A 14,488-nucleotide genomic window follows, 5' to 3' on the forward strand; every position below is an offset into this window, starting at 1 on the left:
CCACGCTCCCTGAAAAATCACAAGTTTTTGTCTATTTTTCAGTGTGTCCATTAGATGATATAACTTTCCTCGGCTTCTAATTCTCATCCCAACCTTCCTTTCTTCTTGGGGGTTGGTTCTTTAGTGAGGACAGCCTCTTCCCGTTGAGAGAGTATAGAAATGTAATCGAGTGAAGTGTAACGGGTGAATTGTATTACTCGGGTGCCCAGGATGTGTTTGGAGACATCTTGCTAAATTACTTGGCCACGATTACATTATTGTAATTCGCATGGCTTCTGTGGATAGGTACAATTGATAAAATTCAGTTGGACATGCACCCGATATTGGGCTCTGGGCAGTTTTGTCACATCTAGCCTTGCAGAGCCACCAGCAAGAATGTTGGTGATACCCTGCCACTACTCAAATCAATTTAATTTCTTGCTAGACTGACATCTTTTTAGTACTATGTCTGGTTCCTGAGAGCCTGTGAAATTTTTTAGACTCTTAACAATAAAGGTCCTGCCTTCAAGTGATTTCAAATCTGTCAAAACATAGGGGCTGAGGTGGTGCAGCCTCCTAGCATGCATGAGCCCCTGAGTTTTAGCTTAGCATATCAAGGACAAGAGAGAACCATATGATTAAAAGTACATTTTCCTCAATATTGTAAAGAAATAGTCCCACTGTATCTTGAGGGTTATCTGTGGTTTTTATCAGTCCTTTGATTGGCTCATAAACAGTTTTTGCCTCTCAGATAACTTACCCTTGTAGATGTACATTCAGAATCAATTTCTTCTTGTTATTTCTCCACAGTCCTCAGAGAAGTCATATGCAGTCTAAGCTGTTTTCCTGTGCCACCTGCTCCCCCCACCTACCCCCAGACTCTTCTAGATTATCTGTTTGTATCAAAGACATACATTGCCTAAAGGCTTGGTTTCTTCCAAATTCCATCCTGTTTGGCCTTAGGACTCCTCTGATGATGGCTTGCACAAGGAAGAACCTTGAAGTGATCCAGGACCTTGTGGAACACGGTGCCAATCCACTACTGAAGAACAAGGACGGCTGGAACAGTTTCCACATTGCCAGTCGAGAAGGCGAACCTGTGATCCTCCGGTACTTGCTCACAGTCTGCCCAGATGTTTGGAAAACAGAGAGCAGAATTAGAAGAACTCCTTTACACACTGCAGGTACACCCTGCAAGCGCTGTAGTCTGCAGTTGGCTTCACCCCAGCACTGCCTACACTTTGTAGTTCAGGTCACCTGCTGGGGAATGGAGGATTTGGGAAACCAGAAGTGAAGGCATCAGAACGTCTTGGGATGTCTTCACAGACTATAAGTTTCTAAAGGGATGGGAATTTCAGCTAGCATGTCATTGTGTCAGTCCACTTTTAGAGTGAATCTGTCTTACCTCCTCGTTAGTTACATGGTAAGCTAGCTTTGTTCTTTCTTAAGTCTGTGACCCTGGGTAAAGAACTCGGTCTGTATTTGAGCAAATGCCCTTTTTAGCTTTTGACAGAGGTAGTGATACCATGATGTAGAGTCAAGGGAAAAAGCAAAATTAGTGTGGAATATGTGAATAATAAGCTCAAGAGTCTATAAAATAAGTTGGAGAATAAGCCAAGCATCATGGTGTATGCCTATAATTTTTGCACTCAGGAAGTTGAGGCAGCAGGATCCATGCAAGTTTAAGGCCAGCTGGGCAATGTTGAGAGAACCTGTCTCAAATTCCCCAATACCCCCACCCCCGAGAGAGAATTTTGGAAAATAATTCTTAGTCTGAGGGGTAGTTTGTTGAATTAGGATACTCTTGCTTTCTCTAAATAAAGATCTATGCCTGAGATATACAGTTCATACAGGCTGGATAACAAGCATCTGTTATCCAGCCACAGCTAGCTCTTAGGGATCAAGGAATCCTTTCTGAAACCTTTTTAGTAAGTTGGGGGAAAAAATCAACTAGTTCATAAGTTACTTGGGCAGCTCTTCCATCTCACACACACTCTCCTAAAATATTCCCTTGGAGAACCAGTCAGCAACCTGTCACTTGCCCAGAATAAATGGAGGCCAGATAGTTAGAATCTTTCCTGTTGAATATAGGTATCTTCAGTAGGAGGAGTAAAGTTCTGGATAATTTTCATAGATTACTATTAAATTGATTAGCATCAAAATGTTTTTGCAGTTTTATGGTGAAAAACTGTACTGGCCTTGAACCTTACAGCGGTAAGGTGGAGAGATAAGTGTAAAGTTGGAAGTTTGCCATAAAAGTGCTCCTAATTGGAAACCATCGGGTACATGATGTGAAAACATCATTCTTTACCCTTTATTTGGCTGGATTGTCTCTTTCTGGGACAGTAATGGTAACTGCTTAGGCTTTCCTCTGTGAGAAAACTGGGGCAGATATGGCTGAGCCGGCTCAACAGTTAAGAGTACTTGTTGCTCTTGCAGAATACCCGGGTTCAGTTCCCAGCACCCACATGGTGGCTCACATCCATCTCTAACTCTGGATCCCAGGTTTCAAGGGATCCATCACCCTCTTATAACCTCTGTGGGCATTATCTATACATGTGGTACAGATACAAACACATAGACAAAACAGTTATACACAGAAAATAGGATAAATTAAAACAAAAATAATTTTAAAGACTAGACAGGCAGAGAGTGGAGCCAGGAGTGAGAATTTTGCCTGTTTTTGTTTGGGGGGTTTTGTTGTTGTTGTTTGGGTTTTTTTGGTTTGGTTTGGTTTCGTTTCGTTTGGATTTTCCGAGACAGGGTTTCTCTGTGTAACAGAGCCCTGACTGTCCTTGCTTTGTAGACCAAGCTGACCTCAAACTCACAGAGATACGCCTGCCTCTGCCTCTCGAGTGCTGGAATGAAAGGCGTGTGCCGCCTCTGCCCAGTGAATTTTGCTTCTTTTTAATTATTTATTTGTTGTACTGGGATAAAACCCAGGGTTTTGCACATGCTAGGCCAGTGTTTAGCCAGTGAACTTCCTCCCCAGCCAAGGTTTCAAGTGTGTACTAAAATGTTCTTGTCTCTATTCCCCTCCTCCCCATGCCCCAGCAATGCATGGCTGCTTCGAAGCAGTGCAGGAGCTTCTTGAGAGGTAAGAACAAAATGGTAAGTTGGTGGAAAGTATTTCTTAGTTATAATAAGTAGTCCTTTTCCTTTTATGTGGAAAGCTTGGGGCCCACAAGCTGAAAAGTTTGCCTTCAGTTCATTGCCTGTGCACCAATGAGCATTGCAAGGACTCTGGATCCCCACAGGAGTGTGATGGGAGGACCCAGTGTAAATTAGTGAAGACTCTGAAAGACTAAATGTCTCAGCACCAGTAAAACCAAAGCTGTTCACCTGAGGGGAGAATAGCAGCTGCAAGGGAGGGGTAGGGCAGCTTTTGCACCAAGGAAAAGGACAGCATGTTTGAGAGACTGGAAATAGTTCAGGGTAGGTTGAAATCTAAACAGTCAAGAGAATATGGATGCTATAGACCATTGCAAAAGTTTCCACTTTATTATGCGCATGTGAGGTACCATTGAGGGGTTGAGTTTGTTGGTTTGTTTTGAGAAGGATCTCACTATGTAATCCTATCTGGCTTGGAACTCAAAATGTAAACCAGGCTGGTCTCAAACATACAGAAATCCACCTGCTTCTACCACTCCAGTTCTGGTATTAAAGGCATATACCACTGTGCCCAACCCTGTTGAAGGGTTGGCTTTTCGGTTTTTTTTAGATTTATTTTTATTTTATGTAAATGAATGTTTTGCTTGCATGTGTGTCTGACACTGCGTGCATGCCAGGTGCCTTTGGAGGCCAGGAGATGGTGTCAGAAGAAATCAAACCCTGGTCCTCTGAAAGAACAACAGTACTCATCACCGCTGAGCTGTCTCCCCAGGTCCCTTGTTGAAGGGTTTTTAAGCCAAGGGTCATAAGAAATCAGTTGTCATGGATCACCTGGTTGCAAAATATAAATAAACCTGAGATGGGAACAGGTTTCTGTGAAATTGTCCCTTGGGTTAATAAAGTGTAATTGGAGAAAAATAATGGAAGCTGGGCTGAGTCAATGAGTATAGGAAATGTGGTTTCAAAGAATTAGAAGGATTAGGATTTCTTGTTGGAGGAATCATGTCATTAGGGGTGGGCTTTTAGGTATCAGATAACTCTCAGCTATTCTTCTAGTGCCTGCCTGCAGGCTCCCTACATGATGATAGTGGATTAAACTGTAAGCAAGTTCCTAACTAAATGCTTTATTTCATAAAGTTATCTTTAAAGCAGTAGAACAGCAATTAAGACAAGAAAGAAGCAGTGGATTGAAGGGTATCTTTTAAAAGTTGACTCAGGAATAGGTGAATAATTTCGTAGAGGATCTGGGAGGGCCTGGGGATATAGTTCAGTGGTAGAGTGCTTGCCCAGCATATTTAAGGCCTTGGGTTCCAGAAAATAAAGGAGAGGCAAAGGAACATTGAGGATGACTTTCACAGTGTGGCGCCTGTGCTACTTTGCTGAGACAATGAACGGTGGATGAGGACCATGTTTAGAGGAAACATAAGAATTTTGCTTTGGGACAAGTCCAGTAGTTGTATCTCTGTGGGAGTTCAAGGCAAAGAGTTCAAGTAGGCAGAGACAAGATGGGCCAGATACAAAGGCGAATCTTTGCAACATATGAATGGTGATGTGAGGTTAGAAGTGGAAAAGGTAACTTGGTCAAAGTACTCAACCCTGGGCCTAAAAACATGTGTCAAGCACTTATATTTGCTTTTCTGCAAATTTGTAAGTACTCTTCGCTGAAGAAACCCTTTTCAAGCACCTTTGTGTGTTAGGTCTGGGTAATGAAATAAACATAGCTCTTCTCTAGTGGCCCTCATAGGCTAATGAAGAAGACTGTGAATAAATAAATCCACAGAACCCTAGAATTAAGGAGCTGCATGTACTAGTACACATCGATAATTCCAGTGCTTCAGAGACTGAGGCAGGAAAAGCATGTGTTCCCGGCCAGGCTGGACTGCACAGCAAGATGACTGTTTGTTGGGGAAAATGGCGGTGGGAGAAGGTGAGGTGAGGGTGGTGATGAAAAGAGCATTAGGAGGCTGTTGTCAGCTGACTATGCATAAGTGTGAAAGCAGAGATAGAGAGGAGGCCAAAGACATTTTAATTAGCCTGGCTGTAAAATTATGTCATGTAATTGGTTGGGAGAGAAAAGAGAAAGACAGCGGTAAGGGTGACTACAAGTTACCAAGCTGAGAAGCTGAAGAAGTGAAGTTTCCTGCAGACATGGTAAAATTTAGAAGAGGAAAGTCCTAAAGATCCAGAGCTTGGTTCAGAGGCTAAAGTGATAAGAGGAAAGACAGCTCCAGACTGTCACGGACATCTGTAAGGCATAAAGTCTGCCTGCGGACTATCCTGTCACCTGTCTTAGATTTGAAACAGTGAATTCACAGTTCTGTCATTTTTGGATTTGGCTGTAGGTGTCACTATGAACCAGACTGTAGAGACAACTGTGGTGTCACGCCCTTCATGGATGCAATTCAGTGTGGCCATGTAAGCATAGCCAAACTGCTCCTTGAAAAACACGAGGTATAAAGTATTTTTGCTTATTCCTTTATTCCTTCTTTAGAAATTTTAGATCTGGAGATAAACAATACATCATTATTCATCTGGGTTTAAATCCAGGCTCACCTGAGTTTCTCTGGTGGGATCTTTGACCTCTATAAACACCCGTGAGTCAGTGTTCCTTTCTCTAAAATGGCAACAGAATGTAATTTCAAAAGTTTCCTACAAAGACTAAATGATGCTGGGGTGGAGCTCAAAGTAAAGCACTTACACAGCATGCCCAGGACCGTGGACTTATCCAGGGAGGATCCAATAATCGCACATCCATAGAGCAGTTAGCAAACTAAGGTTCAGTAAATAGTGTCACTTTGATAGTAATAGCAACAAAGTAGCCTGATAGAGCTTAAGGCACTGCAGCCAACGACTCAATTCCTTTGAGAATGGAACAAAAATTATGTGCTCTGCCCAGAAGAACTGCACAGACAGCTAAGCCTTACCAAGACATCTACAGGACAATGGCCACAGATTCCTCTGTGTTTAACATTGTTCCTCTTTCCTGCCTACTAGGCTTGCTCTTCAGCTGCAGATAGCCTGGGGGCCCAGGCTCTACACCGGGCAGCAGTCACTGGGCAGGGTAAAGCCCTACGATTCCTGGTGTCCGATCTTGGCATTGATGTGGATGTGAGAGCAACGTCAACCGGGCTCACAGCACTTCATTATGCAGCTAAGGTTAGTTGCTTCTCATGACAGCATTCCTTCTCTAGGCTCGCCTTGCTCCAGTGATGGGCAGCTCTGTAGTCCTGGCATCTTTGTTGAATTTATAGAGTGCATCATCTGTATTCTATAATCCTGACATGTCCATGATTTTGAGTCTTGTCTTTTTACTAGAAGCATGTTGTGTTTTGTTTTTAGGCAAAAATGGACAAAGGCAAACTCTTTTTGGTTTTTCAAAACAGGATTTCTCTGCATATCCCAGATGGCTGTCCTAGAACTCACTTTGTAGACCAGGTGGCCTCAAACTCAGAGATCCTCATGCCTCTGCCTCCCTAGAGGAGAACTCTTAATTCTGTCTAATACTTGGGCTTTCTGTACTCCTTCCCATTCTTATTTTCAGTAATAATGTTATTTAAAACCATAAAAATGTTGAAGGGTGAGGAGGCCTTCTCAGTTGTCTCTTAAGTGTTTGAAAGCAAATTGTGTAACTCCACTTTAGTAAAGTTAAAACTTTTCTGCTACAAATAAATAAATAGGACATAGCTCAGCTATCTCCTTGCAGACTTCCCAACACCCACACCAGGCAGGTCACAACTAGTTGTAGCTCCAGCTCTAACGGATATCACTGACACCCCATTCTGGCTTCAACAGGCTACATACATGTGTTCACACACATACAAGTAAAAGTAAAGTAACTTGCTGAAAATTAACAAGTGAACAAAATTTCATGTAATAATTATAACTCTTTCTTGTATTGAATTCAGAAGTTAAAAATCTCTTTAACTGAGACAAAGAAATTGCATCTACTGGTCTCTCCAGTACATGAAACATTGAGGATGTGCATAAATAACTAGACAAAAAGCTATTTTAGGAGCCTTGCTTATTATACATGATTAAGAAGCCACTTGCCTTTATTTGGTTTTCTAGAGGCAAGAGTACAGGTTTTCTGGCCACAACCCCTACCACACACTCCCCCTGAATACAAGGATAGACACACAAGTAGACTGAGGGTCCAGTCCACGAACATGGGAAGAAAGGCTAACATTTCTTCTGTAGAAAGATTGAACCTGCAATGTTGATTTTACCCTCACTACTTTCTGATGGGCTAACTGCCTAGTGTGTGTGTACACTTCTGTGTAAGTAATGCTAGCTAGGGCAGGTCTCTCTCTTCTGAGAGCCCCAAAATTTTACAGTTCCTCTCTGCCTTCAAGATGTTAACGAAGAGTTCATATAATTGGGAAATTTTGGAATTTTGACTTCTATGTAAACCACAACACTGTGCACTGCTGATCCAGAAGGAACCTAATCATAGTGTCCGTCCTGACAACTGAATACTACAAGCGTTGGGTGGATTGTTAGAATCATGGGCGACATAAATCTTCCTTAGAACAGGGAGATTGCAGTTGGCTTCATCAGGAAGGGTTTCTGATGCACAGCAAAGGTTGTTTTTAAGGCTTTGATTTTGTCCTCATCGCAGTGGTTAATAAACGTATTTCAACTCTCAGGAAGGACAGACGAGCACAGTTCAAACTCTGTTATCCTTGGGTGCCGACATCAACGCTAAAGATGAAAGAAATCGCTCAGGTATGAAATGATTCGTGGACCTTTTAGTCTGCATTGATACAGGGTGAGCACCTCAGTGGTGAGCTCTCACCGAATGTGCACACAGACCTACATTCAATCCCTAGCCCTGAAAACACAAGCAACTGTCTCTTCCTTCAAATAGGTTTTCCTTTGTAAAAGCTATTGGAGTCATTAATACTGATATCATGATTTTTGGTTTTACTTTTTTGTTGTTGAAAATTTTTATTTATATATAATATATATAATAATATATATATATAATGTGTAATATATATATATATAATGTGTATTGGTGTTTTGCCTGCATGTATGTAAGTGTGCCATGTGCATGCCTGGTGCCTGTGGAGGCCAGAAGAGAATGCTGGGTCTCTTTGAACTAGTTGCAGAAGACTGTAAGTTACCATGTAGGTGCTGGTAATCAGACCTGGGTCCTCTGAAGAGCAGCCAGTGCTTTTAACTGCTGTGACATCTCTCCAACCCCTAATACTGTTATTTTAAGCCTTAACGATATATATGAGGTGAAAACATTTTCTAGCTAATCCATGAGAGCTTTAATATATAGATTTGGGGCTCAGGGATATAGTCTCAGGGTGCTTTTCCTTTTCTGTGTGTGCTAGGGACCAAGGTAGACATGATTTAGTATTCAACTGTGTCCCCAGTGCTGTCCGGAGCAGACCCTCTATACTTGACTTTAGAATAAATCATTACTATTCTTCAAGCCAAGAGCATCTCAAAGGGTTCAGTGGATCCTCAGACTTCAGAGGCTCACAAATGAGCCAGTCTCAATGCAGGTCATAAAGTGTGCTGTCCGGAGCAGACCCTCTATACTTGACTTTAGAATAAATCATTACTATTCTTCAAGCCAAGAGCATCTCAAAGGGTTCAGTGGATCCTCAGACTTCAGAGGCTCACAAATGAGCCAGTCTCAATGCAGGTCATAAAGTGTAGCTGCTGCTAATCTAAGCTGGGATTCAGACCGCCTCCTGAGGTCAAGCAGCAGAGCAGGTGTGGACTCTTAGCACACCTGGACCTTTTAGTGCTAATTTCTACACATAGACTAGAAAGACTGGTCAGAAGATTTTTGTCACTATGCACTAATTCATGGTAATTCAGCAAAACATTCAGGAATTTTTAATTTTTATGTACCACTAAAACTATGTACAAATTGACCATGAGAGTGATCCTAGGCATAAACAGTCCCCTCCTGCTTCCCATTAACTAGAAAAGCTTCTTGCAGCTTTTCTGATTCTTTTGTTTTCTTTTTTTTAAATTAACTTGTTTGTTTGTTTGTTTATTAAGGTTCTCTTTATATAGCTCTTTATCTTAGAATTCACTATATGAAATAGGTTGGCACCTCAAACTCATAGAGATCTGTCTCCCATTTGCTGGAATTAAAGGTGTTGTCACCATACCTGGCAGGCTTGTTGTTTCAGAAGTTGTTTCAGCCCAGTCATCGAAAACTTGTCATGCAGTACAGGCCATTATGGGTGGACTATGAAAGTGTAAAATCAGCCTGACATGGTGGTGCATGCCTGTAATCCCAGCACTCTGAGAGGCAGAGGCAGGTGGATCTCTGAGTTCAATGCCAGCCTCGTCTACAAAGAGACAGCCAAAGCTACACAGAGAGAATATTACTAATAATAAAATGTAAAATCTGTATAACTGGGAAGCTGGCAAGATGGCTCAGTGGATAAGCACTTGTAACCAAGTCTGGTAACCTGCATTTGATCCAGCAGCCCCCACACAATAGAAGAGAACCAGCTCCTGCAGGTTGCCCCCTGCCCAACCTCTTTACATGTCCTGTGGCAAATACACATACACACATAATCACACCCAAAGTAAATAAAGGTAAGCTCTGTAAAACCGAATAATCCAATATTGTTTTCTGAGTGCAGCATATGTTCTCAGCATAGATCACTTTTTTGTCTCCCTTTAGCCCTGCATCTCGCCTGTGCAGGTCAGCATGTGGCTTGCACCAGGTTCCTCCTGAAGTTAGGACTGAAGGATTCTGCAGACCTAACAGGCACCCTGGCCCAGCAACTCACACAGAGTGTAGATATCCTTCAGTACTTTGACCACGACGTGGAATCATAAGGACGTTGGAAGAAGAGGCAGTGAAGTTCATGGTGATTCACATCAAGCTTTTTCAGTTACCAACAGATCAGTGAGTTATTTCCAAGCCCGTGTTTTCATCTCCTGCCTTTCCTTCTGCATGTTCTTCTGCTGAATGACCAGGAGTCTGGATTCCTGGCATGTTGTATGATCTTGAGCATATCCATCTTTTTCTTTTTTAAACTGTAATGAGCATTGAACTCAGAACCTGGCACATGCTAAGCAATTGCTGTGCCACTAAAGTCATTGCCAGCAAATAGAATGAGATTAAACACAAGAATGGCGTATCCTTAGGGAAGTGAATGTAATATATATATGTAATAAATAATATATGAAAGTGTAATAAAACTAGAAAAATAAACTCTTAGCCCAGCATGGTGGTGCATACCTTTAATCCCAGTACTTAGGAGGCAGAGGCAGGTGGATCTTTGTGAGTTTGAGGCCAGCCTAGTCTACAAAGTGAGTTCCAGAATAGCCAGGACTACACAGAGAAACCCTGATTTGAAAATATATATACATGTATATATGTATTTTGGTTTTACATATATATGTAATTTGCTGTTTACTCAATTATAAAACATAGTTGACCTATTTAATTTTTTTCCTTTATTAGCTTTTATGTGGCCATTTTGTTTCAGTGCCATTTTAAACAACATTTACAAGGAATTTTTGACACCTTTTTATATTCTCAGCACTGCTAGTTGAACTAAGTTTTTCATTTGTTTGTTTTGTTTTCAGTGTGAATGGATAGTTTGCCTGCATGTATGTCTGTGAGTCACATTCCTGGTACCTTCAGAGGCCAGAGAAGACATCCGATTTTCCAGGACTAGACTTACAGACAGTTGTGAGCCTCCATATGGATGCTGGGGATCAAACCTCAGATCCCCTGGAGAGAAACCAGTACTCTTAACCACTGAGCTGAGCCATCTGTCCAGCCCCAGGAATAAGACTTTAAGCTTTAAGAACTTTTTGTTTGTTTTAATAGACAAGTTCAATCATGAGCAAGACCTAATCCTCATTAGTTTAGTATGATCCAGCCAATACTATTGCACACCCATCTGCAGTATTGTGGTTGCCTTGGCAAACAGCAAAGACTTCCAACTCCTCTTAATATCCTCCTGAGGAGTTCATAAGTCTCTGTTTCTAACCACCAAATAAATGTTCCTGTAAAAACACAGTCCTGTCTTGTAATCTCTTCGTCATACACTGTATACCTATGCTTATCTGAGATGGGTTTCCATTCTCCCTGTGTCACAGAACTCTTCATTTCAATGTCTTTTGGGTCTGAGGATGATCCTGCTGTGTGATACCCTATGTATGGGTGCTGGGGCCCAAAGGTCACCCTTAGCTTGTGCACGTGCACACACACACACACACACACACACACACACACACAGCTTTCTATTCATTCTCATACATATTCTTTCTCCCCTCCCTCCTCCCCCTATAACTAAAGCATTTCTGTGTACCTGAAGCTAGCCTCAGACTTGTATTTTTAAGCTCTGAGTGCTGAAACTTGAAACCTGAGCTATAATGCCTGGTATCTCTTTTTTTGCTTGTTATTCTCCACTCATAATTAATTCCCATGTGTCATACTACTTCTGCCCTTCCCAGTACTAAACTCTAAAAATGCTGATTACTACAGGCCACTACTAAAATTACTCAATAGCCATAGATGATAGTGGTTATCACAACATTAATTGTAGGAAAAAAGTAGTAATAATATGTGCTAACAATGGAGCTGGAAAGATGGCTCAGAGGTTAAGAGCACTGGTTGCTCTTCCAAAGGTCATGAGTTCAATTCCTAGCAACTACATGGTGGCTCACAACCATCTAAAATGAAATCTGGTGCCCTCCTCTGGCCTGCAGGTGTACATGCAAACACATATTGTATACATAATAAATAAATATTTTTTAAAAATGTGCTAACAATACACGATTGCTATAATACTATATTAGAAATGCTAATAGCAATGCAGATAATTATTCCCCCTAATTATAGTTACTTTTTTTTTTTTCATTTTCTTTGGTTACCAAAAGTTACTTTCCCAGGCCTCTCTACCTAAAATTTTACCCTTTTCCTCAGCACTTGCCACCTCCTTCTTTGTGGTGGTTAGCTTTACCTGTCAGCTTCAGTGTCCACGCAACCTAAAGCCACCTGGAAAGGAGGTCTCATTGGTTTGGCAGTGGGTATGTCTGTGAGGGGTTGTCTTAAAATTAAGTTACTCAAGGAAAGACCCATCCCACTGTGGGCAGCTGCTGGGATAATCTTTTTGTAAAACTGTATAAAGGTTGTCTTTGTTTTTTCTTTCTTTTTTATTAATTAATTCAGTTTACTTCTTGGTCATAGGCCCCTGCGTCATCTCCCAGTCCTACCTTCCCTCCTGTATCCCCTACCCAGACACCCCAGTTCATCTAGTCACATGAAAACTGAGTTCATCTTCCTCCCTGTGGCCTTGTAGGGAAGTCCCATCAGGGGAAGTGATCAAAAAGCAGGCAACATAGTCTCTGTCAGAGATGTCCCCACTTCCTTAACTAGTGGGTCGATATGAAGCCTGAGATGCCCATTGGACTTATCTTCTTGAGGTCTGCATTGTAGTATGTCTAGCCTGTACTATAATGACTAAAATCTACTTATAACTGAGTATCCATTTGCCTGCATAAAGCTTTTCTTTGTATTTCTCAGATGTTGATTTCTGTACCAGCAGAGAGCTGAGGACTGCCTGGATTTTGCTATTGTTATTTGTTTTGGATCATCACCTCCCTGAGTAATTTGTAAACATTCTTCTCTGTCACTTTCCGATTGGTTTAAGAAAGAGCTGGCCTATAACAAAACAGGAGAAGAAAGGTGGGACTTCTGGGCAGAGATAGGAGTGCTAGGAAAGAATCAGGCACATGGGGGGTGTTCCCCCACCCCCGCCAGCCAGCCAGGAGGAAGTCATACTAGGATATAGAGAAGTACCAAGCCATGTGGCCTATGTGGACTACAGTAGATGGGGTAATTAAGTTATGTGAGCTAGTTGGAAACAAGCCGAAGCTAGCTATAAAACCTAAGCTTTCATAAATAATAAAAAGTCTCTGTGTCATTATGGGAGCTGGCGGGTGGAGACAGTCCCACAGTAGGCAGCACCATTACCTGCAGGGGGTGTCCTGAAATGTGTAAGAGGGGAGAAATTGAGCTGAACATAAGCAAGCAGACAAGTGAGTATGATGCAGTCATATCTCTCTGCTTTAACTCTGGATGTGATGTGATAGCTTGAAATCCCTGCTTTGACTGCTGCACGTGAACTGACTATGGCCTGGAATTTGTAAGCTGAAATAAACCTTTCTCCTCCAAGTTTCTTTTTGTCAGGGTATTTTTATTATAGCAACAAAAATAAAACTAGACACACACTCCCCTAGTTTTTTTCTTCAGAGTGTTTACCACTAGCGAATATACCATATAAAATGTGAGTGACTGTTATATATCTGTCTTCCATTGATATCTAACCAGCTTGTGTCAGGAATGAGGCCTAGAACAGCCCTGGCACAAAATAAGTTTATTGTAGTATGGTTAGTGAATACATGGTAGCAATGATTTACGTTTATTGAGTCTTAACGTAGGCTAGATGCTGTGCTAAACACTTTAAGAATGTTGGCTCATTTTGTTCTCTGGCTTTTCCACTTTACTCTGCTTCAAGAAGCGTTTCTCACACACTGCCTTGAAAAGAGGCTAATTTTTGAACCTTAGCTCACGAGCACCATCTTGCCACCCCACAGTCTGGCTTCATTGCTGCTCCTCTATGCAGTCTACTCTCTGTGAAGTTACCTGGGATTTCCTAATTGCTGGCTTAATTAATTTGTTTTGTTGTTGTTGTTTTTGACAGGATCTCACTATATAGCACTATATAGCCCTGGCTGTCCAGAAACTCACTCTGTAGACCAAACTGGTCTCTGGCTTCTGCTCTCCAAGCACTGGGGTTAAAGGCATGCACCACGTCACCCAGCTAAGTAATACATTCTTAACTCTTAGGTTACTAATATCTTCAGTCTCTTCTGCTTTCTGGACTGTTGTTCCTGAGATAATTCACTCCAAGTATATTGTTTTCCTTCTCTTTTCTTTCCCTCATGCCTCCACCCCCCCCTTTTTTTTTTTTTTTTTTTTTCATTTTCTTTTCAAAGATAGGATCTTAGGGTGTATTCTGAGCTTTCCTTGGATTTGTGGTCCTCCTGCCTTAGCCTTCTGAGTGTTGGAGTTGAAGGCGTCTGCTCTCATTCCTTGCTTCTGAGGTTTCCTTTCTGGTGTTCTTTGTGTACTCCTCTCCTAGGGTCTGTCCCTTGATTACTAGGGTGCTCAGCTTTATGCCCAGCTCACTCCTCTTATTCTGCACCTACTACTGAAGTAGCAGTTTTACCTGCACCCCAGTGTATGGCAACCACCCAAATCTATCCAACCTTATTTTCAACTGCCTGCTAAAAACAAACAAACAAAAATTTTGGCATGCCTTTAGTAAGGCTGTCTCACAACCTACTTCATGCTCTCTTCCCCATACTGCGTTCACCTCCGTCTTGTACTTCCTGC

The 14,488-nt window shown here is 41.8% G+C and overlaps 1 protein-coding gene across 6 annotated transcripts in view; it reads left to right on the forward strand.

Annotated features, from left to right (window-relative positions):
- Ankrd16 (ankyrin repeat domain 16) overlaps nt 1–14,488 on the forward strand; it is a 32,648-nt gene that overhangs the window by 1,051 nt on the left and 17,109 nt on the right. The window contains exons 2-8 of one of the 6 annotated variants that reach the window (XR_009587740.1): nt 943–1,163; nt 3,034–3,076; nt 5,433–5,541; nt 6,085–6,246; nt 7,737–7,815; nt 9,752–9,979; nt 12,614–13,264. Coding sequence is in view for 3 of the 6 variants with exons in the window: in XM_060372957.1 (XP_060228940.1) it covers nt 943–1,163; nt 3,034–3,076; nt 5,433–5,541; nt 6,085–6,246; nt 7,737–7,815; nt 9,752–9,909 (772 nt within the window). In the remaining 3 variants the exon portion in view is untranslated. Of the gene's footprint in view, nt 1–942; nt 1,164–3,033; nt 3,077–5,432; nt 5,542–6,084; nt 6,247–7,736; nt 7,816–9,751; nt 13,265–14,488 lie in introns of those variants that run through there. The other 5 variants (XR_009587739.1, XM_060372957.1, XM_060372958.1 and 2 more) reach the window with 5 other exon arrangements.

Source organism: Meriones unguiculatus, chromosome 19 (assembly GCF_030254825.1).
Source record: "Meriones unguiculatus strain TT.TT164.6M chromosome 19, Bangor_MerUng_6.1, whole genome shotgun sequence".
NCBI classification, from domain to species: domain Eukaryota; kingdom Metazoa; phylum Chordata; class Mammalia; order Rodentia; family Muridae; genus Meriones; species Meriones unguiculatus.